General features: G+C 41.3%; 1 protein-coding gene across 12 annotated transcripts in view; it reads right to left on the bottom strand.

Moving 5' to 3' along the window:
* Positions 1-25,335, bottom strand: part of dachd (dachshund d) — a 120,549-nt gene that overhangs the window by 13,387 nt on the left and 81,827 nt on the right. For 4 of the 12 annotated variants that reach the window (XM_078174629.1, XM_078174633.1, XM_078174628.1 and 1 more), the window contains 4 exons: positions 19,006-19,177; positions 18,741-18,886; positions 18,456-18,587; positions 793-938 (listed from right to left, as the gene is read on the bottom strand). In XM_078174629.1, coding sequence (XP_078030755.1) covers positions 793-938; positions 18,456-18,587; positions 18,741-18,886; positions 19,006-19,177 — 596 coding nt within the window. Of the gene's footprint in view, positions 1-792; positions 939-18,455; positions 18,588-18,716; positions 18,887-19,004; positions 19,178-25,335 lie in introns of all 12 variants that reach the window. The other 8 variants (XM_078174630.1, XM_033617819.2, XM_033617817.2 and 5 more) reach the window with 3 other exon arrangements.

Raw genomic sequence — 25,335 nt, 5'->3', positions numbered from 1 at the left:
CAAACTGTGGCGTCATTGGGCCTGTGCGTCCTGAATGTTTTATGTACAGTCCTGTACTTCTCAGAGTATTATTTTTACTAATATATCTATATCTATATATCTATATATATATCGTCAAGAATATTGTTACTACAAAAATACTCTTAAACATTGTAGTATTGTTTTAGGGCCATATTGCCCATCCCTAGGTAGAGCAGAGGAGGAGTAAGCGGTGGATCTGACTCAAAAATTGTGGTGACTTCACAGACAGCCTGTCACTCAAAGCAGCCCCACCCTTTATTATGCATAAATTTGAACCTAAATAAAATGTAAACGGTGAGTTTTATAAAAATACAACCCTCACACAGTTGTGATGAAGGGGAAAATTAGCTATAGAGACCAAAAACGTTTTTTGAACTATGCTGTAAACATGTTTCTGCTGTGCTTGTGTATTTCAACATGGGTGTCTTTTGTAGCCAGCCTCAAGTGGCCATTAGAGGAACTGCAGTTTTTGGCACTTCTGTGTTGGCTTCATTTTCAACCCCAGAGGTTTGCCGCTTGGTCCAACAGCAAACACTTGGCATCTGAATAATTTAAAATATTCTAAAACACATAAACATTTCACACAGCTTCAAACAACCAGAGTTTGTAAATTTTTCCAGGCTTCCTTGAGACTGACAAGACGTAGACCTGGATAAATGAGGTTAAAGGTGCAGTGAAGAGATCCTTTACTGCTCCTGAAAGTGTGTTTTAAACAAGTTGTATCTAACTCTTGTGTTGTTATGAGGGCACAACTCTGTCAGTGGACAATACCTGTATGTTGGTGAGGAGAGTCTCTATTGACGACAACCCATCTGGGAAGAGGAATGGTGAGGGGAAGCCAGGAGGCAGGGCCTGTCCAGCCAATGACAACCTCTCATAGCTGTCTCTTGCTGTTGGGGTGCACATGGAGTTGTCCTCTGCAAAGAAAAATAATAACATTGAACAGTGATTAATCATTCATAGAATACTATTTATGAAACCTGAAAACTAAGTATGTGAGTAGTTTTTGCCGATGCTGACACATATTGACCCTGATTTAATTTGACCAGTAGCAACGACTGGGTGTGTATTGATCCTAAGCAGCTAATCCCAGCTCTCCCCTCCCCTCAGAAATATAGTGGACTCACTGGTCCCTTGGAGATTCCTTTGTATTGCTTCTTCTCAAGGCCTGAGTGCGGGGTTAAACAATATCTACCAGGACATAAATCCAGCTTCCCCCATTTAAGAGATGTCATGTGGACTCCAAAATCAGAAGCAGGCCCATGGTTCGACCCCAGAGGCTCGGGCTTCCTTTGTGTATGCACGCACGGGTGCCTGTCAAACCTAAGATGACATCATCCTCCATTCATCACCGGCAGAGGGGTAGGGCCCTGCCATCTGCTGTCCAGCCTCTCCACCAGGCCTCAGAGGAGGGAAGAGGAGCAGAGGAGGGAGGGAGAGAAAGCAGGAGGCAAAGCGGCGGACACAGATACAGCCTGGTCAAACTAAAACAGTATGTCTGACACTGCCGTTTGTTGCCCCATCAGATCTGACACATGTTTTTGTCCGGCGAGCTTTTATCAAGCCAACAATTTGTACGTGCTACTGTCTTGCAGGGACCCAGTTTATTAAACACATCCAGCCTAAAAAAGGTCTCCGCAGGAAGTCTACACCATCAGCTGTTTAATTGTTAATTTAATGAAAAAGTTTTATTTGTAATGTGGAACCCTGGCTGTGTTGTGCACAGCACCTCTCTGCTCTCATCCAGTATTCATATCTGTTTATGTGGCAGGCTGAATCTTGTACAAACAGCGAGTGGAGCTGAACAGCCCTGCCTCTCCCTCCCATCAATATTCACCAACGCTAGCCAAGTGCTGGGAACAGCTGGTCTTACATTAATTAGTTTAAAGTATTTATTTCACCCATCCTCAGAGCAGATTGAGCAAAAACATTGGAGATTATTTCAAGCATCTGCAAATGCCCTGGAAACATCTCTGCGCCAAAAGTCGAGTGTTAGGATTCACAGTTTAGGTTTGTAATTTGAGGAACGTTTTTTTTTTTTTTTTTTTTTGAGAGGGGAAGACGGTGAAATATGCACCGCTGGTCCGTGGAGAGAGTAAACAACCTTTCTCCTTTTTCAGATGGAGTTCACTCCTGTTGATTAATTAGAATGGATGGTTGCCTAATGGATTAAAATTTGTTTATAATTTGACTTCATAAAAATAATGAATTGCCTACTTTTAAGAAGCCACTCCTGTGGTAATTTGTTTTGTTTGGTGCAGTCCTGTCTGCATTTTGAGGTGGGCGTCTGGGTGGAAATATAAAATGCACTCTCCTTATACAGTGGCACAACATGAAAGTCCCATTTTATCTCAATAAAATAGCTAATCAAAGATCAAAAGCATTACAGTTGGCTCCAGCTCAGGTTGATATAGATGTATTGCATGCATTATATGCATGCATCACCCACCTCCAATAAAATCACCATAACAACTAGAGACGTTAGTAGACCTCGGGGAAAGGTCTGCTGTTGTAGCTTTGTAATTGATTTGTACTGTAGGCACTTTGTCCCTTATTTAGTGTTGGCATTAATCATAAATCATTGCTTTAACAAACTCCGGCTTCCCACTCAGCAGGCCTCCCCTCCAACACAATGTTGGATCACACAGAATATTTGATGGCTTTGTTGCAGGGGAAACAACCTGTCATGCTCTGGGAAAAGCAAACAGCGTGTTTTGTTCGACAGACTCCAACTACAGTACAGCACCCCTTGTCAGATAACATTTCCACTAGGAGCTATGCATAAATACGGGCATTAAAAAAAAAAGGAAATGGGAAGCTAATAAGTGGCTAATTTAATCAATATAATCAAAACTAGCTTAATGAAACTCAAATGTAAATTCCAGTGGAACACGATCTAGATCTGTGGCTTCTGAGCTTCTAATGTTATTGCCCCCAAACCCCCCCTCTCCCTCTTTTTCTCTGTGCCTGGCTGCAAATGCTGGCATGTGTTTGCATGTTTATTTCTCACCATTGCTCCAGAATCATTGACTTCAACTTAATTACAGCGACAGGCGTTGGAGTGATGGGGGCCGGTGGAATGGAGTACTCTGTTTCCAGGTGATATTTCTCCACTAGCAAGGCTGCCAACAGCAGCTGTGACAGCCTCTTGTGCTTACCGTACGGTAAAGGTACAGTTAAGGCCCCCCGACTATGAAATACTGTGTGGAAAAACACTCGCAGGTCACCCCTGTCACAAATAACATTTCATGCACAACTGTTTCGGCGGATAATAGGAGCCACAAATAAAAATGGGACGCTGTAAATACAATGCATTCTGAATGAAATGCCATAATTTAAAACAACGCCCCCCCCCCCCCCCCCCCCTCCGTCCTCCTCCTCCTCCACCCTGCTCTCAATAGCTGCAGAGGGAGTCCTTGACAGTGTGCTAGCAATGATGAATCACCTATCCAGTTAATTTTCTCACTCCTCATGTGTTGTGCTGCTAAAACAGGGGCCCAGGAATTGACTTGACAAACTATGAATGTAAAAAATATCACTTGGAGGGATCTGGGCTTATCTCCAATTTACATGTTATTAGATTTGTGTTGCAAGCGGCACTTGGACCTAGCAAAGCTGAGGCAAAAAAGATGGGGCACATGATAACCAGAGATAAAACATGTCTAAAACCCACTTGAAAGCCTTTGAAATATTTGATGGAAAGTCACAGGGAGTGGAGAGAAGCAGAGGAAACTGGCCTGATTTAAAATGTGACAGACACACATTGCAATCTGTGGTAAATCTAGAAGAAACCTTGGGAAATTTAGCTGCAATCTCTGGATAAATAGCTGTAATTGACCTTGGGAGTTGAAAATGTGCCATATGTTTCTGGTTCCTGTGTTTGAAACTGGGTCCCTCAGGACATTTCAGCTGAGTCCTCACACGAAGGCAGTGCGAGCTGGAGAGGGGAGGAAGATACAGAAAGACACACAAAGAGAGGGAGAGAAAGAGGACGAGAGGGATGCCAGGAAGGAGAGATAGATGGCTGAAGACAGAAGATGGATGGATGGATAGATAGGTGAGGCAGAGTCTGAGGAAGAGGAGGCTGGAATAGAATGGGTGTGCAGAGAATGAGAGACTGACAGAGAGGAAGAGAGATAGGGGAGAGAAGGGGGGAAAGAGAGAGGGAGAGCAGAGGTACATTTGGCCGGCCAGTCAGTGTGATATATTGACAGGTGAAGCCTTTGTCCTTGCAAACCTGTGTTCCTCCCAGCAGGAGAACTGAATGCTAAACCTGGAGGTTGTCAGCGCAGCCAACACAAAGCAAGCCACTGCTTTTCACTGCACAATTACATTTGATTTGACCTGCCAGGGCTGCGGAGAAACCAGCCTCCTTCAAATGGAGTAGTTATGACCTCTCGGACAGCCATTAGCAGCTAACACAGCATTATTCCACCTGCACTTAAAGCGCTGGATTTGGAAAATCTTGTCAAGGGAAATATCTGTCTTCTGGTACAAATGCAGTGATGCAGAGCTGAGCAAAAAAAAAAAAAAAAAGTAGTTGCATGCAATTTGAGCACTTTAAAAAAACATGAGCCCAGCTTATCTTGCAAATGATGTCGGCACTCTGGAGGGTCTTTCAGGCAAAATAAATTCAGCTTTAACTGTGTGATAGTTTTAAACAAGAGCTCTCAGAGTATGTCACAGGCTTATTTTGATAAATGTAGATATTATTTTGCGTCTCTTGTTTGTAAATTGCAACATCTGCACACTTGTGAAAGCAGGTTTCCAAGTGTTAACAAAGGTTGACAATGTTCTCAGTGGGGAAGGGCATTTGAAGTAATTTTCGTATTTGCATTAAATTATTATCAATTACTTACAACCCTCCCCACAAAAAAATAGAACAAGCGAAAATGCAGGTAGGGGTTAGCTCTCTGCGCTGCACAGACTGTAGAAATAAGCCATGCAGGTTTAAAGGTATACCATGCAGGATTTTTGGTTACTGTTTTCTAGCCAAAGTGAAAGTAAAAGCCAACCTCAGATTCCCTCTTGCTTGGCATTTCGCCTCGCTATATTTGTGTCTTTTTCTGCACTGTGTCTCCAGGATGACTGCTGTTTATGGTCTGGCACCTGGTAGCTACAGTTTTATAAAGTCCCAACCTCACCTGAGCGCTGTGGCGTAACACACCCATAAACATCCTGAGCACAGAAAATAAGAAGAGAATAAGGAAATACAGGCAGAGGGAAGAGCCTCTGCAGAAAAATAAACTGCCACAAACTTCTAGTGGGTCATAAGTAATGATTTAGAGGGATTACTTGTGTTTGAGCCTGTCTTGTATTTTAGGAAAATCTTGCATTGTATTCCTTTAATGTTGTATAGTTTTAGTGCGTTCCTATCCCCAAGACGTCAAATACTGCTGCTTTGTCATGCCCCTCAGTGTGATATTGATGCTGAAGGTGCCCTTTAGCTTCTTTATGAGACGCAAAAAGCTGTCACCTAACGCTAATGTGGCAATGGTTAACGCTGAGAGCAACTATCGTTGTCCACGTAGGGTGGGTGGTCAAACAAAACCGGACTTTCACTCAGGAGACCACAGTTCGTGACCAGTGTGAAACCAAATGTCAATGTTGTTTTAACGTAACATTAAAAACACGATCTTTTTAAAAACACCCAACCAAGTAGTTTTGTTGTCTAATCAAAAAGACACATCACGTTAACGCATTAACCACGTGGTACAGTTTGTTTCAGCTCTGTGGCCTTCGCATCATTATAAGACGCTGAGGGGGCGTGACAATTCATCTGTATTTGATGGCTAGGAATGAGAGCGTGTTGATAGCTTGTGCTGCACATTCACTTTGTTTATTTTGTCAAAATACTTCCAACTGTCACTCTTGTGCCTGGTCACCATTCTGCCTGTAACATTAGATTGACTGATGTCAGACTGGAAAAGCTTAATGTTATCTGCAAGGTATTCTAAGATTGCAGCTAAATCACTTAACCATGTCCAAAAAATGTAATCTTTTAATAAAGATAAAAAAGTCATTTTATATATATATATATATATATATATATTATACATATATGTTTTCCCATTACAAAGCCAGGAAAGAAATGTGGTTACACTGGACGCTGAACGAATACTGAAGTCCAAATCTAGGGCTGCAATTAGTGATTATTTTCATTATCAATTAATCTGATGATTAATTTCATGAGTAGTTGATTAATCGTTTGGTCTATAAAAATGTGTTTCCTAGTGCCCAAAGCAACATCTTCAACAGTCCAAAACCAAAAGACTCTTCAATTACTGTAATAAGTGACAGAAAAAGCAGCTAATCTCTCATTTAAGAAGCTAGAACCAGCAATTCTTGGACATTTTTGCTTAAAAAATAACTGAAACGATTAATCGATTATCAAAATAGTTGGCCATTAACATTCTTTAAAACAACGAACTGATTAATTGACTAATCATCGCAGCCCATCTCTAGTATTCACAGCATCTGTATAGAAAAACCATACATGACAGCATATACTCTACTGGAGTGTAGGCACACTTACAGGACACACTGTGAGAGTGTGTGTGTGTGTGTGATGAATCCATACAATACAAATTCCTTTAGAATGACTATCACCTGCATATGTTCTGCATGTGTGTGTAATGTCCTGTGTACACTGCGAAGAAAGAGAAAACACACGTACGCAGATGTATGCAAACAAAAACTCCTCAAACACGCACACACACACACGCTTTCATTACACACATGCACAGCACACACACTAATGTGCCCTCATCACATTTAAGCTAATTTCCTTTTCATCACGGAGAGAGGAAAATGAGTGTTTGCCCCATCCCTGCTGGGGGACAAAGTCAAGAGCCCCGGTCGGTTTGGGCTAGATTAACAGGTAACATTTGGCTCCCACTCTCTTATCACAGCATGAAAATCAAACCGCGTGTTTTCCTCTATCGCTCTCTCTTTCTCCCCTCCCTAATGTTCCCTTCACTTAGAGATGAAATCGCTTGCTGCACAAACCCATTTGGAGAGAGGAGAGAAGGTGAGCGGGATAATCAGGCTGGCCACTGGGCCGTGTTTCCTAAATGCTCTCCAAAACATTACTGTGCACAGGCATAAAATTAGCGCCGGGACCTTAAAATGTTGACATTTAGCATGACTTTTTGGAGAGTGACACCCTCATATTTTCTTGTAGGATATCATTAAATTTCAACTGCCCTATGGCTGTGCCTTTCCATTAATAACCAATTCAGTGTGTCACTTCTCCCTCTCTCCCACTCCCTCTCTTGCCACCTTTTTAAAGTAATGAGTCCATTGCTTTGCCTTAATAAATTGAATCGTATTCTCAAGGCCACATGAAGATAGAGCCACAGATGGACAGGCTGCACGGAGGAAATAACCATAAATCCTTTACTGTCAGAGAGGCGGTCTGAGGTGACAAAAGAAGACAATCGCAATGCTCAATTGGGATCACATCGAGATCACAAAAGACACAGTTAAAGGTTGATTCTCTCTGTTAAAACCGCCTTTTCCTGGTGTGGATAAAGAGAGTTTTTTCTATCGCTTTCACTGCTGAGAAAACAGCAGCTAATGATTAAATGTACCAATCCAATCATGCACGATTAGAAACTGACAGATGACTGTCTTTAATACTCTGCAATGTACGTTACATATAACACAAGCACAGCAGAGAAAATTATGAACTACAAATTGTGTTTTTGGAGCATAGATTAGAATATTACGGCGCAAACAATTAACATCGATTTCATCATTTGTTTAACTGTTAGCTGGAAAAAAAGAGGGAGGGAGAAAGAGAGAGAAGGGGAAAGGAATGGAAACAGAGAGCAAGAGGCAAGGGAGCAGAATCCGTGTTGACTTCCATTCAGGAGGAAGATATCTTGTCTTTTTATGCGGCCCATGTCATATTTATTGCATAAAGGTCAGAGTGTTCATTTGTTCAAAGTCAGCGTTTTCCCTCTCTCCTCTCCTCCATGTAATAAATGCAGGGGCTATGTCATTATCGGACCTCTGAGGATTACAGGCTTGGCTGACTGTGATGACTGCATAAAAGCATACAGGACTTTTGTTTCTGCCAGCGCACACCTTCAAATGAGCTCTTAAAGCGAACAGTAGTGGAGACAAAATGGCATTTTGTAGAGAGACGATCACAGTTAGAATGGTCGAAACCGAACGGGGTGAGGTGATTAAAGGTGAGAGATCGCGCCGCTAAATCCGTGACCTTAGTTTTTTAAGTCGAGCTGGGAGGGGTGAGGAAAAAATAAACTTGGGGGCTCAGAAAAGAAAATGACAGCCGGGCAGACTTGAATAGATTTCTGTAATTCACCTATTGACTATGAGCCCGAACTGTCAAGAAGATAATACTGGCAGAAGGACATTACAGTGAGGCACTTTGAAGGTGTTTGGATTGTCTTTGCATATTGACCTCCGTTGACCGGGTCCGTTTATTGACAGAAGAATCCCAGAGATTAAATTGGCCTCAACTATTGATTGGGTATTTTGCCTGAATCATTCCCATTTCAGAGGGGGATAATTTGTACTGTACACCCCACTAATCTCTCTGACCCACTAATCATCAAGCCATTTATTTCACACTCTTTGTTTAGTTCTCCTTTGTTTAGCATTTATTAATTCATTAGAGCAACTTCTCATGCAGCTTAACTTAGACAGTGACTGGGGAGTCCTGTTTCTACCCGATAGCAATGTGCATTCCAGTAAAAATATGCCACCGAATATGCACCCAACATCACAATACACATGCCAATTACATATTGATAATTAAGCATTCAAACAAACAAACAGAGAGGAAATCCCCCGTAATCACCAGGTTTTAATGGAACAAGTATTAGCTTGGTGTGGTTGGCCAGATAGCCTGCTGCTAGATCAGAGTGTCGCTGGGTTTGGGAGAGGAGGAGGGGGGGGTAAAGGGAGACACATTGGTGTCATTGCCTGGCATTGCAATCCTACAGGGAGAGGCTATGCCATTCTGTTGCTGCTGAACGAGCGTCGACGAAAGGCTGGCGCTAATCCAGACTGGATATACTGAGCTGCTTTTAAATGAAGATGAAAGAACAAAAGAGGAAATGGGAAATGTAAACTTTAAAAGGCCTGGCTTAGGAGCACTTGCTCTATGGCTGCCTGGTGGAGAAGCTCAAAAATGGATGCAAATCCATTAGTAGTCCCGGTTTCACAGTTATAAAAATACTTAAGGGGTTTTAATAGGAGCGACGTGTTAAACGTGTGGAAATCTGTTTTGATAACATTATTCATAACACTGGCTTTGCGCTGTGTGAATTAATAACACTTCATTTACAGACGGAAGAAAGCTGGCATGGTATTTCCAGTTAAAGAGATTAATTTTTAAACACCTAATTGACAGGCTGGGGTTAGGCAGGATAAGCAACAGACTATAAGGCTGCAGCTGCAAAGTCAAGGTGACTGGAATACTCAGAGAAAGGCTTTCAAAAAGCAGAATAGAGAGCAGAGAGGGAGGGAGTGAAGAGAATTAGTCCTCAAGCACTTTTCCCTCCGCCCCCTATTCTTCCTCTCTTTATTAGGAATGATTTACTTTCTCAGTGAAAGGATATAAAAGCTCAAGTATAGCGGCGTAATTATCGCAGAGTGAAAATTTAAAGGTTTGACTCACAATGTCCTCAAGTCAGCGAGCAGACTGCCAGACGATAAGAGTGACTGTGTTCAACACTCGGCATCCAATTGGTTGTGTTTTATGGGCTTTGCCAAGGAAGAGCACACAAACAGCACTCGGCTCTGCAAGTCTGTAAACATGATGGACTGTGGCAAACTACTAGGGCTGGTGTTTACCTTGGCAGAGCCTGGCCCTGGCATGTCGGCAGCATCACTTAATTACTGTTTACATGTAAATATTAAATTATACAAACAACCCCACAGAATGTCTCCAAAAGTACAGAAATACATATTCAGGGTCAACCTTATCTGTCTGCAACAGTTGCCACTGCTAAGATACGAATTGTTTTGAATCGCAAATTTTTTCCGGCATTGTACATAATCTTCATAATTGTTTAATGCTGTTGTCCAAGGGCATTCGGGTAAATATGTTCCCATAATCTGCATAATAGCAGATGCTCAGATATGTAAAACGCACCTTGTGTTCTCAGAGGGGGGAAAAAAGAAGGTTATTGTTCAAAACAGTTTTATCAGGAGTAAGGACTGTGATCATTAATGTCTCCAGTCAAGACCGAGAGATGATTGCTTTGATTGCAGACCTGTTTTCCTGACAGTCCGGAGCGGCATATATAGTAGAGCACTGGTGCCTACTGTGCATCTCTGGTATGGCTGAGTAAAGCACTTGTTCATTTGCAGTGAAGGGTAACATGAAACAGGCCTCAGCCTTCTGATGGACAGGGAGATTTCACCTTCGCCAGTGAATGATAATGCATTATTAAATTTGCCTCTCTGCTCACTAGATACACTTAGCTGACCACAGCATATTTATCTCCCCATCCGAGGCTCACGTCTTGGCAGGAGAAAGCATTCTGTCACTTTTGAGGCATTTCAAAGATTAAAAAGAACCTCTCTCTTTTCAACGTCCCTAAAAGCATCCCCCCTTTTCAGTGAAATGTGATTAGCAGGAGATGGTGTCACGCAATGGAACATTCATGAGGGGGAGAACAAATATCCAAATGAACTCCCATGTCCTCGAGGAATAGCCCCTCTCTGCACCATCAGCAATCTCTCTCACATGGGCTGGGGAAATTTGATTGATCCTCTATTGAATTATTTTTTTGCACTCTTTCATTTCAACGGGACGCACTGACAAGTTGTTTGATCATAAAGCATTATTGTCTGCCAAGTCACATTTCAGGGTTGTGATGGCTAATGATCTTGCCTCCTGACTTAGGGAAAGTCAGGTAGTCAGCATGTGTTTGAAGCTCGCAACGCCAAGGACATCGGGAGGACTGAACAAAACACTATGCATTAAAGTCAGAAAGATGAAGAGAAGGAGCTTACACTGAACATATCGAACTTTTAATGATACTGTACGGAGATACCATCAATGTCAGTGAAATATTTACGCCGCAGAAAGAGCGCGCAGCTGATGCCGAAAACTTTTGCCTGACCCAAAGTCCCCTAACTTCCTCTTTATCATTGCAAATGCTTATGCAAAGGAGGAGCAGAACAAAGACTACAAAGGCTGGAAATCACTTTTTTGCCTTTTTCATCTTTTTCAAAATATATCCCCTTCTCTGCATGAGCCCATCAGTGTCCACAGGTCCTTGCCCAAAGCAGCTGAATGTAATAGACTGTGACACTGGTACCTGCTCCGCTTCATCATTCAAACTGTAAACTGGGACTGCAGACGGTGCACAGTGCACCAGCCACTGGACATCAAGGCAGCATCCTGACAAAGGAAAGGCGTGGCAAGTCAGCTTTGTCCACTGTGGTCACAGCGGTGCCTAAGGCATGATTGCTCAGTTCTCTAGTAGTAGGACTTCTACATGTAATGTGATGTGACATATACCCATTTTACTAACTTCACATCTGCTTACTTCCTGTCATACAGTAACGTTACCTTTGCCTCTGATCTTAGTGATTAAAGTGCTAATTTAGTTATTTCACTTTTCACAGTTAGTGTTGTACATATTATTGATAGAGTTAACTGTTCCTTTTTTATATGGTGTTTATTAACACTTTAATTGCGAGGTTAGCCTGACAGCTAGCCTAGCTCGCTACAAATTTATAAGGGCAGTCAGCTCTACAGAGCTTTACTGCTCGCTTTTGCAAGAGGGTGTTTGTCAGCCACTTTAATATTTTTGGAAGCTCTTCAAAGAAGAGTCATAACGATGTTATGTTAGCTAAGCTCTGTAAATCAGGCTGATGTTGGTGCTACACTGAGTGACTTGTTAACGCCACTAGCGAATGGTTATCTAAGACACTGAGGTGATTATGAATCTGATCAAAAACACTATATACAAAAATGAAAGGTAAATACTAACAAAACAATATGTACAGAGCTGACTGTTAAAAGTTAAGTAAAATTAAGTTAGTCGTAGTAACAGCCTACTGTAGAGTTGACAGAAAGCAAAGAGACAAAACGTTTCACAGTTAGCTTTATAACTAACACACTGTTAATAGCTTTTACTAGGGATGCACCGATTTATCAGCTGCACACTGGTATTGGTTGATATTCGCTTTGGTGACTGCCATCAGCCTATCGTCAAACAAGATGACATTCACCAATTGAGGTGGCTGATCTGTGGCTTTTCTGTTGTGTCACATCAAATTTGCACAGGCTAAAAAGCAGAGCTCAAGACTAATGGAGTTCTGGGGCGTCGGTAGAGTAGTGGATAGTGCCGGCGCCCCATGTACAGAGGCACTGCCTCATTGCAGCGGCCACGGGTTCGATTCCAGCCTGCGGCCCTTTGCTGCATGTCACTCCCCACTCTCTCTCTCTCTCTTCCCATTTCAAACTCTGTCCTTTACATTAAAGGCAAAAAAGCCCATAAAAATAATCTTCTAAATCTAAAAAAAAAAAAAAGAAAGACTAATGGGAGTTCTGTTGTCCTGGGGAGAAAATCACGTCACGAAAGGACGCAGTAAAGTCACCATCCATGCATCAAGGAATGCACTCTATTGTTTGCCTTGATAATGCTACATTATAAACAACAAATCAGTGTTAATGTCGGCAGTAGGAGAGCTACTAACGTTAGCTGTTAGCAGCCAGTGGCCTTAACTAACTACTGAAGGAGGTTGGATTGCAGTAAATTATGATATGTTCAAACTCTATTCAGTAAAAAATACAATTGGGCAAAGGTAAACTATAACAATCTCATGATGTGTTTAAATGTAATCTTGTAAAATGTAGATTTTGGTGAGAAACTTGAATAAATTCATTGTTTTTGAAGAAGAAATTTGTTAATGTTTTTACAGTAATATAAAATGGGTATTGGAGAGGGGATTATGATTTGTTATATATGCAGTAAAAATGCTTTTGAATCAGTTATTTTTACTATTTTCAAAGATTTTTTTCATGCTACAGTTCATACGAAAGGTTGTTTCATAAATTTGTATGACTGAATTTGTGCTTTTTCAACCGTAGTTAATGAAGGACTGATTGACTTTAAAACAGCAACAACAACAACAAACCTATCTGCATCTCTATTGGCTATTGGCCATATTGTTATTATAAACATGGGTATCAGTATCTGTGTTGTCCCAGAATTTTACAATCTGTGCATCCCCCGTATTTACCATTTGTTTTGTTACATAGTGTTTTTGATCATTCTCACAATCACCTCAGTGTCTTAGAGGACAACCATTGGCTAACTTAAGTCATGAAGTGTAGCACCAATGTGTAGCACCTGATTTTTGGAGCTTAGCTATAGGTAAGGTCGCTACGGCTCTTTGTTACAATTGATGCTTGGAAGAGCTGCCAAAAAATTAAAGTAACTGACATACATCGTCTTGCAAAAGTGAGTCATAAACATAAAGATGCTTTTCTTCATTGTAGCAGCCAGATAGGCCACTTAAAGACTGAGGTGATGACCAAAATGATCAAAAACACTATATACAAACACAAACAGCAAATACTGTCAACAATATGTACAAAGCAAACTGTGAAAGATGAAGAAGTGTTAACTAACATAAGGAGGAAAAAGCATTTTGATCACTAAGTTGGAGGTGGAGTGCTGACAGCAAGATGTGAAGTCAGTAAAACATCACACTACATTGTGCAGAGTTGAGAGCAGGTACAAAAGGATGCACCACTAGGTGAGATAACACACCACAAGCATCCATTTGTGCTTGGGAGGACATTATGAGTGCATCTCCTGTTGTGTCAACAAGGATATATAACGTTTACCAGGGAAGCGCCAATATCATATTACCAGTGAATCACCCGCTTTTAAAATATGGTTTACAGAATCAGTTTACACACTGTAGCTGCCTCCGACTCTGCTGTCAGGCGTTTTAGCTCTGCGTAAAAGAGATGTGGCATGTTTAACTGCAGTGGGAGGGCTGAGGTAAAGTGGTGAAATTTGTTGTTGGCAAAATGCTTAAACTGCCACATGGTATTTACAGAAAACTCTTATACTTTCGACGTACATACATATGGCTTGTGTTTCAAACACCTTCTCCCCGAGGAAATAAAATGATGTCAAGTGTTTGATGTCCAAAGTGAGTTTACAGCCAAAGGCTTCCGTACCTTTCAAATTTCCCCTTGTTTGTCAGCTACCTGCTGTTTCACGAGACAGAGGCTTGTCGGAAGCTATCGCCACAGACTTTCTGTTTGAAGCAATTCAATTAGTCACATGTGAGATAACACTTAGCTTTCTACTCGCCTTTTTTCCTCACACAACATCTAATCTGCTCTTTTTTTTTTCTCGGGCAAAATTTGGACAAAAAATAATCAAGTTCAAACAACAGCCACCCAAAAAAAACTACCATCTGGTTGCTCTGCACTGGGTGACACAACTTTGGAAATGGTCTTTTTTAGACAACAACAAACAGCCTTTGTCCTTCATCAGCAGAGATGACATGAAAAAGATGAGACATGTTCATAGGATATGAGTGATGTGACATTATAGTGGCTGTCTCTGAGGTGTCTGGCTATTTAAATAGCTTCCATATGAGCCGGGGCACTGCATCCTTCCTCTGCGCCCACTGTGCTCTCTTCTAAGAGTGCATTGCAAGAGATTAATTTAATGCTCTGCCAGGATCATAAAGATCAAACAAGTGGAGAGATATCATTAAACCATTGGAATGTTATCTCATTTATCTAAACAAACTGATGCGATGAACAAGCCTAATTAAAAAGCTCACTATAAACAAAGCTTCGGATGGCGAGGCCTCACCCCTCTTTAACAATGGAACACATTTATTTTATTAATCTAATGCATCATGTATCATATCATTACAGTTCAATATATCTATCATTAATTTTATTCCCTTCACTTAAAGCTTTTATTGGAATTACTTTGGTTATTAGTTGGTTCTAATGTATTGGTTACCTCTGAATCTGGCTGCTACAATCTCTCTTATCTCGCTGCATAAACCTGTGCATGTTATTCAAATTGCCTCATTTATTATGATAGCTTCCTCATGTAAATTGTGCTGACTGCTCGCCCTTGCACAGTCCTCATTAGACTAATGAAAACCTTCAAACGAAAAAACTAAACAACCTGCCAAATAAAGGTCTGGGGTTATTATGAAAATTACAACTGTGGGAGCCGGGAGAAGCTCTCTTCATTAATTCATGCTCAGCAAATTGGTAACTAATTTAGTTGCACTCCTCTGCATTAATGGGTTATTTTATAAAAATGTTTTCCACAGCCCGAGACCTCTGGTGCACACACTGGAGAGCTCAGAATCCTAATCAAGTCCAGTGACATATTAGGAATTGACAATCTCAAAGATAATGCAGCGCGTGTTTGCGACTAGATGTGTGTGGGTCAACTAGCTAGAATTGGTGTGGATTGCCGGGTCATTTGCTTTCTCCTCTAATATTGCGGAGAAATTACAGTCCATTTGTGTTGATTATCTGAGTATGGAGGAGGCACTTCAGTTAAGAAGTAAGATTTCTGCTACTGAGGAAACATTCCGTTGATTTAGTGTGTGGATACTTGGTTAAATCGCCTTCTATCTCTGTTTGCGTTGCTCTGTTTGCCTGCCTCTCTTTTCTCGTCACACACACACACACACACACACACACACATGCAGACAGTTAGACAGTTTGTGACCCATAAATTCAGCTCATGATCCTGCTAATTATTACTATTCACTGCTTCACACCCTGTGAGTGAAGGTCTAACACTGATCTTCACGTCAGCCCAGCCAACAGGGAACATACAGCCCAATGATTTCCATAGTGGTTTTAATATCATTATCAGCCTCACCCCACCCTGTCTCACCCAGTACAGCACAGCACACCACACCACACCCCGCCTCTGCTCCGCTCAAAACCAACAGAGAATACTAAAATCTATTATTTGCTTCATTTTGTATTTAATCCGCCACGCTCAGTAGATTTCTATCTTTTTTCTTTGCTTTTCCTTTTTTTTTTGTCTTTACAAGTGCAGCGAAATTGTAACGTAATAATACCAGCAATTAATAATAAAAACATTTACTCTGCACAAAGTGACTGAGGGTCAGAATTTTGAATATTTTTCCCAGAGTTCACAGCTAATGGGGATGATAGGAAAAGCACATGTCAGCAAGTCTTCTGCTTTATAAAAATGGCTCATTATATATATGTATATATAGATATATGTATGTATATATACACACACACAATATTATTTTTTACCACATATCTCGACATCGTTATTGCGACAACACTGTAGGGTTGACTTTAAGTGCTCTCACAAAATATTTACACATTGATATTTTTGATAAATATTCATCAGTAATGGGGATTAAGTGGGTAAAGGTGATTAATAAAGCAGCTAGAGAAGTCTGGTGAGTTCAGAAAATTACATCACTTTATTGCAATGTCGCCTTTAAAACCAGGAAAAGACAACACATACATACATCAGGGTGTCCACAGATATGACCAAGTTAAATTTAAGACTATGGACATATCTCCATGACTGGATATTCACAGAACCAAACATGAAAACAGCAGGAGTAACAACCTTACTATCACAACTAATTAAAATAAATAAATAAACTGCTGCGTGTTATTAATCGAGTGTAACCAAGTCCAGTTCAGAGGGGTCCACTGTGTCCAAGACAGGCTGCCATAGTTTGATAAATCCCTCCATATTGTCATGAAGGGTGTAAGTTCTTCAAATTTAAGACTTTTAAAGAGCTTTAATACCACCTTATATGAAATTTAAGACCAAACCTTTACACATATATATATATGTGTGTCTGTGTGTGTGTAAAAGCACTGATGTCAGTTCAAAATGAGCAGCAAAGAAAAATGACAACAGTTGGGTGAGTTTAAGTTTAACGTGTTTGATGTAAAAAGAAAACAAAATCTCATCACTGTCATAGATGATATTTTTATAGCAATTTTAGGTCTGTCCAATAATTGTAGACAGTAATTGGCTCTGTCAGGCTGGAGAAATTTTCGCGGTGATGTGACCGAAAATATTTGTCGAAACTGAATTTAAAACATTGTAAGAGTTTTTAAAGGCTTATATTAAGAAAACTTAATTTAAGACACGCTAAGGAGCTGTAGCTGTAGACACAGCTGATTTAAAAAATCAGAAAATCATCACAATGCAAAATCTGTGAAAATCTAATTATACGAAACCTATTTCATTAGTTGCATTGTTTCACATCTTTCTAATTATTAGTTTTTTTCTGTTAAAAGAATAATATTCTGGGCTAATCTCAACTCCACTGTAACTGAACAGTGTCCTACTACAGTGAAGGAAAAAAATCAGAGCAAGAAATGGCTTAAAAAATTATCCGAGCCTTTTAAAACATGCAGGTATTATTGCAGAATATTACTAAAAACAATCCACTTCATCTACAGGTTATATCTAAAAGAGATTGCTCTTAAACATAATCACAGCATGTGTCATACGAGGGCTGACATGTGCTGTAAATGTAAAGCATCTGCAGCGACATCCAACCAGGAACAGTGATTCAAAATATGTGCAGCATTTCATCCAAACATTCACACAAATCCACTCATATTCACACTTGTACAGGTTACCTCTTCTTAAGTGCATATTTGATTTGTAGTCTCAGTCTTAAAGGGTTTGACTGGCTACATCAGGGGTTATTGTCACAGTGACACCATCTATAACTGAGATAAACTGAAAGCAGGAAGAATAAAAAGGTCGACTACAAATCCTGCCAAAGGCTCAAAACATTTCTCAAATTGTATTATCAATATTTACAGCCTTCGAAGATCTCCAAGTTCTATAAATGTCAAGTGTTTTCAATGAAAATACACACACAAGGTTTTCTTTTAGATTATATTTTCAGTTAAAAAATGAGTGTTATCTTCCACTCCAATTGCTGCACAAAAGTTGATTACACTTGAAGGCACCCTGACCAACACTAGTGTCACAAAGCTGCTCTGCCTTTGGTGACACATTAACCAAATGTCTCCACTGTTAGCTCAGTGGGTCCTCCTGCCTCCACTGATTCTGTGTTATTAACTTTTCTGCAGATTTACAAAACCTGCTCCGCTCTACTTAAAACGTCAAGCCTTTGTGTTTGTTACCAGACGTGATTCTCAGGATTACAACTTATATTATCGGCTGCTAGAGCAGAGCCGGTCCAGTAGAGCACAAATGTAGTATTCAGTCAGTTGTTGCTCATAACATCTGTCATTTTCATACATTGTGAACATTGAATGGAAGGAAAAGCTAATTATATGCCCTTAACTTAAATGTGTAGAGTGTGTTTTAAGAAGAAATAAAATCACAGTTTTGCAGCGTGCATAGTGGAGATCCTTCACAGCATTTGGTGTATCATGAAACCGTACTCACCTTTGTCAGTGTGCATCCTCTTTACTTCATGGCTCATGTCGTGGGCCAGGTCTCCCTCTTTAGGCCCAGGCGGGATGTTGGGGGACAGACCTAGCAGAGCGTGGTTCATGGACAGGCCATTGTGGTGTATCGCTGGAGAGAGGATGAGAAAACATGAGTGGCGTTAGGGACATTACCGGGAAGACGTATTCCTACTCCGTCTTTGTGAAATTTAGACAACACAGCGACAATCTGCACGGCACATTCGCATGTTTTCTTCACCATTTCTCTGTGTGACAAACGTACGTATCCTGTCTGAGGAGCTTTCTGTGTGGGCTGGGGAGCTGGACACACTGCTGCTGCGGTGGGACGATGGGTGACTGCCCGGCCTCCTGTGGTCTTCTAAGGAAGGAGCAGGGGAGGGACTGTCCGGCACACGTTCCTGAAACCCCAGCAGCGCCAGAAACACACAAACCAAAAATAAATATCCTATGCAGACTGAAACATTGCAGCACAGGAAGGAGGAAGTTGCTGTGTTATAACATCACTGCTTTCTGTTTTAAAATTTACCTTTATAACAGAGGTGACCATTCTGGAGGGCAGGCTCTGGCCCTGTGCTGCGGCGGCCATGTTTGCAATGGTGCTGAGGTGGTTCATCTGGCTCATCGCCATGGTGACAGAGGCTGGGGGCAGGCTGACTGGGATCAGGGGGTGTGGCATCATCATGAAGGGGAGTTCCAGGCCTGAGACACATGAAGAGGTCGTTGGTTACCCAATGATGCGTATTATGAGTGGGATATTCACAGGGGAAACTTCTGAGGCTCTGGCCCGAAAACTCAAAACCTGCTGCTGTTAATTCACCAATCAGTAATTCCCACCACTGAGATACCCTTTGAAAATGGTGTCCAATAACACTAAAGCTTTACACCGCCGTCCATTAGGACAAAAAAAACTGGAATGATTCAAATTAATCGCTTCTCGGGTATCTTTCCATGTTAACATAATACACATAAATGTTTTACAACATACGTTAATAATAGATACTACTGCAATAATAATAAAGAAAACGGCGATGATAACTATATACACAGTCATTCAAAGACCAAAGTTTACACAGCAATAAATATGCATCAATTATTCTATGATGAATAAAAAGGGCACATTATGTAAATTGTCTCAATATTTACATATAAAAAAATATCTCTGTAAAAACAAAGGCAATCTTGAAAGCCATTACCCAAATGACTAGTTAAATGTGCTAATGACAAACAAGTACCGTCAGACCACAGTATGGCAATGACTTTAGGCTAATTATAGCAGCCTATATTCCAGACCGGAGAGAAGAAGAAGAGCAGAGCGAGACTATAATACAATAATGGGATTCTCCATTTCTTTCTTTTTTATATGCACACAAATTATTCCATTACAACATCAGAGATGTCTTACAAATGTTTTAAATTATTCAATTGCTGTCTGGCAATGGACGCCTAATTGGGAAAATTGAAGACATTAGCAGTCCGAAAATGTAAAGAACATCTTATAAAGATACCATAGGGGGTTAGTAGTTAGTCAAACTGTGGCCCTGCACTGTGCTTCTGAATGGCTTAATGAAAACAAGCCAACTTTCAAAGGACATGAGCGCAGACAGAAGGTCAAAGCTAGGTGTCTGTACCCCCCCCCCCCCTCAACCACGGCTACCCCCTCCTTCCTCCCCCTCTGCTCTATGGGGACTTTGAACTGGCAGGATCAAAAGTGACTGGGAACAGTTTGGTCTCATTCCTCCACCACTCAGATGCTTTTCCTCAAATGCTTTAAAGAAAACCTCATAGACACTATTGGATCTGATTGAGCCTCTCTGTTGATTTTTCACTCCTTTTTTTCTCTTTTTCTTGGCAGCCCTGTTCAAGGTAAAAAAAAAAAAGAAACGCTGTGTGAAAGAAAGAGAGAGGAGAGAAAAAAAAGATACTGCGCTACAGAAAGCTGATCCACAAAACAACTTCACTCTTCTTTTTCTGACAAAACATCAGTAGCCAAAGGGCAAGGAGATCTGCATGGCGACGCCTCTAAAGAGAAGGACACTGGTTGAAAAATGAAAGGACATGAGAAGTACTCCTCTCTGTCATTCCCCTCCTTCTAAAAGAAGCATTGATTTCCATAAGAAAGATGGCATGCAGTTTCTCAGTGGCGAGTATTCCCAAACAATATAAAGCAGCGGAGATTAAAGAAAGGCGGAAGCCAAGCAGCACCTTGTATCAGCGCCTCTGCTGTAGCTCAGACTGAATCAATTACCACTCAGCAGGCTAAGCTCAATTAAAAAACACCACAGAGGGCCTGATTGCGGGGGTACTTACTGTAGGACAACATGGGGAGGTTTAGGCTACCTATCAGCCTTTCAAGGCCACTCAAGGGCCAGAGTGAAGAGACTTATTCTGCCTTTGAGGTGGATACATTACACCCATTCAATCAAACGCAGCTATGCATAAAGGTGCATGGACTTGAGTGGCCAAATTTCCACAATCATCAAAAATGTTGGATTTTTACTTCAGTTATATCTCGTATTTGATGGTGTATGAACTTCGGTGATGTCTCCCCACCTGACAGACAGCCTGGTGGGGAAACACTGGACCTCTGTTCGCTCTAAGTGGTATTAGTCTCGCTTTCAGTGCCTGTCCAGCCCCTTTCATGTCACCCCGTCCCAAAGCGGTGTTTCTCCCATAAAGGCCCATTCAGGCTACTGTAGGGGAATGTGCCACAGACCAACAAGGGTTCACCAAATCCCTTTATTTGCCGCTGAAAGGAGCCAGGTGAGGAGGATATTGGTTTATTCAAGGAATCTGGCATTTTTGCAAGACAGTTAAGTGTTTTTTGGTTTCATTCATATGCAATCCCGTCCCATTTGCTCTGTTTACTCTCGCTGAATAACGGCAGCACACATGCCTGACTAATTCTTAACTTGGTGATGATAATGCACAAGGATTTTTTTTATGTGTTTCTTTCCCAAAAACAGAATCAACAAACATTAGTCAGACTCATTAATCACCAAGATATTGTGTAGATATTCCAGTGGGCAAAGCGTTAGAAACATATTTGTCAGTTTGTGTTTATCTCTGATACAGAAGTTCAGACCTGATGAGAGGTGAATTCCCACAAGCGCCCCCCCCTCTCCCTCCTGAAGGGCATAAACAATGCATTTGGAGTAATTTACCTGAAGTAAGCCTGAGGGACCCGCAAAGGTGAACTCCTATTTACCATCATTAAAACTACAAATCACTTAATACCAATATAAACAGCTCAGCTATTATGTCGTGCAGTGCTCGGGAGTTCACGCATGGATAAGCAAAGATCTGAATCGCGGAGGATGAATTGAATGAATTAAAACAGCCCTCGGTAACAGCATGATTAAAAAGCTGTTACATCAGAACCAAACCGCACGGCTGACGGTAAGGTCCGACACTTAAAAGCATCGCGCAGAGGAAAAAAAAAAAGAAAAGATTGAATGTTGAATGCTTTAAAATGATTAAAAAGAGAGCAGTAATTTATTTTGATGACAGAAATGATAACCTGCGGTGATTTGTGCAGCAGTTAATCTTCATCTAAACAGGACTTCAGCCTTTCTGGACATCTAACCCTACGGAGGAAAATAAGAAAAAAGGGAACTAAGCCATTGTCATTGAAAATGGTACGGAGGTAGCAGCCAGCCCCTTACCCTTAACTCTGTTGTGGACAGATTTCCCCTGACAAAAATTAAACTAGCTCCTACTTGGCACTTTATTATCTCTTCAACTGAATGATTTATTGTTTGTGGAGCGAAAGAACGAAAGAGAGGGGGAAGATTACATTTCCAGCCAAAGCTCAGGCCTGATCTCGTTTTTTACTCCCTCTGTCCAGGAAAAAAGCTCCCGACAAACAATAATGTCAGCTGTAATTGATCGGAGGTCGCCGGCTGGGCCTGCAGTAAAAGCGCACTATTTAAGCGACAATCGGCCCCGCGCTCTTCAGACGCTGGCTAATGAAGCTGTCTGTCTGGGCTATTTACCTTCTCTTAAATGGAAGGGGAGAGATGTACTGTAAGAGACAGGGCTGGAGAGGATCTGCCTCTCGCTCCCGTGAAATAGGACCTGCACATGCCTCAGGAATGTATAATTGGTTGGCGCAGCCAAAGCTGGGGATCCGGTGCTAATTAAATGACTTGTTTAAAGCCTATCTGTCTTTGTTTGGGAGGCTCTGGGCTTCAGAACAATGCATTGTAAATGCTGTTGTCAAACAAACATTCCTGGTTATCCTTTGATTTGAATTGAACAAGACAAAGGGCTGATTTGCTCAGCGCTAAGCCTTTGGTTTTCATGGCGTTGAGATATTTTTTCCCTCTTCTGATCTGTCAAACTGAACAGGACCATTCCAGTCAAGCAACTAAATGAACTGACTGACTGCACAATGCATATGCAGTCCGCCCGCTGCAAAACAATCTCAGTTTTCCTCCTAATTGCGCTTGTAAAATGCCCCCATGTCGTGTATGTATTTCTCCAACAAAGGTGAGACGGCGGTGCACACACATGGAGGGTCTTTGTTGTGGTCGTATCAAGGATTTGCACACCAGTCCCAAAAGGAAATGAATGGCTCATGAAAAAGTGTCTGTCATGCGGCAAGACATTTAGAGGTCTCTCCATAGCACTAATCAGCTATTCATCTTTACTATAACTATTAATCTCCTCCAAAATCAGAAAGCCCTGCCACGTGAGATGGAGGGAGCCTTATAGCCATTAGATCAAACATAAGACACAGCCTCCATAAATATGTTGTCTGGCATCGCGGTGCCACTTTACACAACGCGAGCGCATACATATGCACAGGAACTGCTCCCACATTCACACACACAGGCGCACACACACATGCAAACAAGAAAAAAACAGACACACACAGATGGCAGGTTCAGTCAAGGCTGGTGAGTCCTGTTTCTCATTAAAATGGGGGGAGAGAGGAAGGTATTGAGCTTTGATGTAGCCACCCACAGCCCCTTGGTGTCATTGAATGAAACTTTGAAGCCTTTTGTGTTTACGCAGTTAATGTTGATAATAAAGCAAACATCTTGCCTTTGTTAAATACCTGCTGTACACTCACGTATGCGAACACACACACGCACACACACAAATGGACACATAAAAAGAATAAATCTCGCGGTAACAAGGAGGTAAACATGAAAACATACAGACAACTATGTATAGGTACGTGGAGCCAGCCAAACATTAAAACACATGCAAACAATATCCTTTACATTCCAAGAGCCATGATGATTGGACACATTTCAAGCTAATTCACATCAACAAACAAAATGTGTTTCGCATGCCAGGATAAAGAGATACACTTTCCAATGATTCAGGTGGGCGAAGATTTCCTGCCAAGATGCCTAATGTAATGTAATGTAAGAGAAACCATGATAAGAAAACATTTCTGGTTTGATGAGGTAACATAATTGCTTTCCTACCCAAACCACCCGAGTATAACATGTGGTAGAAATTATCAAGGAGACAGACAGAGGTGTTTGTCCTTTAAGTGTATAAAATCTAAAGCAGGCAACTTTTATAGGATAATTCAAATCCTCGCCTCTAATGGCACGCATTCCTTATGAAAATTGAAAAATCAATCATCTCTGTGACAGATCTGTTGTAAAAAAAAAAAAAAAAAAAGTTCTTCCCATCTTTGAGGAGAAATGCTGCACACGTCTCGCCGCCGCCCCCACCCTCACTCGCCCCTGTTTTAGCTGTCTATTTGTCTCTTTGCTGAAAATGTTAACGAACAGGGCAATAATCAAGCCATATGCTTGCATGTGGCAAATCTCATTACAGTAAATGACCTTTACCAACCAATGCCAACATCCTTGTGCTTGATAACACAGAGCGTATAAAGTGGGGGAGACAATGGTGGGTTTAGTTAACACAATCATGCACATGGCTGGGGGTGGCCAGGACGGCCAGGCCTTCAGGACACATTAGCAAACACTGTTCGCTTCTCTAATTTGGGTCGGAACCAAGCTCACTTTACATTTGTCACACATCACTCTTGATAAATACGCAACATCGGCACGAGAGCACCCAACATCTGATCGCTGACAATAAGCCGTGGCACAGAAAGTGCTGCGAGCAGGAGAGGAGAGCAGAAGGAGAGGAGAGCAGAAGGAGAGGAGAGATATTACTAGCAGCTGTTACTACTGCGGGTGCAATATATTCAAGCCCAATCAATAAAGCTCCTACAGACAGTGACACCCAAGCAGACAGAGGAATCATTTTCATCTGATACTTAGCAAAGGCTCCCCTTTTAAAAAGATTGCTTTCAGTCAATGACAACCAGTTGTCATTTGACTAAGGCTCCTGAAATGAAATATATTGACGAGTGTTATCAATCACGGCCCACTCTGCCGTCATATCACTTTGGGGTGGACGGGGAAGGGGGGGGATCAGTTTGCATGTGGTCATCAGATCATCCGTTTTAATTACAAAATTAGCATCACTACCTCCTGCGCTCTCACTTCCTCCATTACAATCACCTCCTGAGAGAAAATCAGTAATGCAGTGTATAGTTTACAGTAGTGCTAATGAGTTCAAGGTGAACTGACTGTAACGTGAATTTAATATGACTGCTGTAGGCATGCTGCAAAGCAAAAGAGATTTAGTAGTCGATACCAATACCAGTGAAATGCCATGATTCTTGATTCCCAATTCAGTATGAAAAAACAACAACAATATAACCTATGTGTTTTACATATACATATAAACTGAATTAAAGTAAAATTTAGTTAGAATTTATGATGATCCATCTCAAACCTTAAAGTGGTAGTACTATGTGGGCTCATGGTTTTGATATATTAATATATCGCCTGTGGTGTGATAACATTTGCCATTTGCTC

Source organism: Epinephelus lanceolatus, chromosome 14 (assembly GCF_041903045.1).
Source record: "Epinephelus lanceolatus isolate andai-2023 chromosome 14, ASM4190304v1, whole genome shotgun sequence".
NCBI lineage: Eukaryota > Metazoa > Chordata > Actinopteri > Perciformes > Serranidae > Epinephelus > Epinephelus lanceolatus.
Note: the sequence above shows the minus strand (reverse complement) of the source record. Positions and strands in the feature narration are given on the sequence as shown.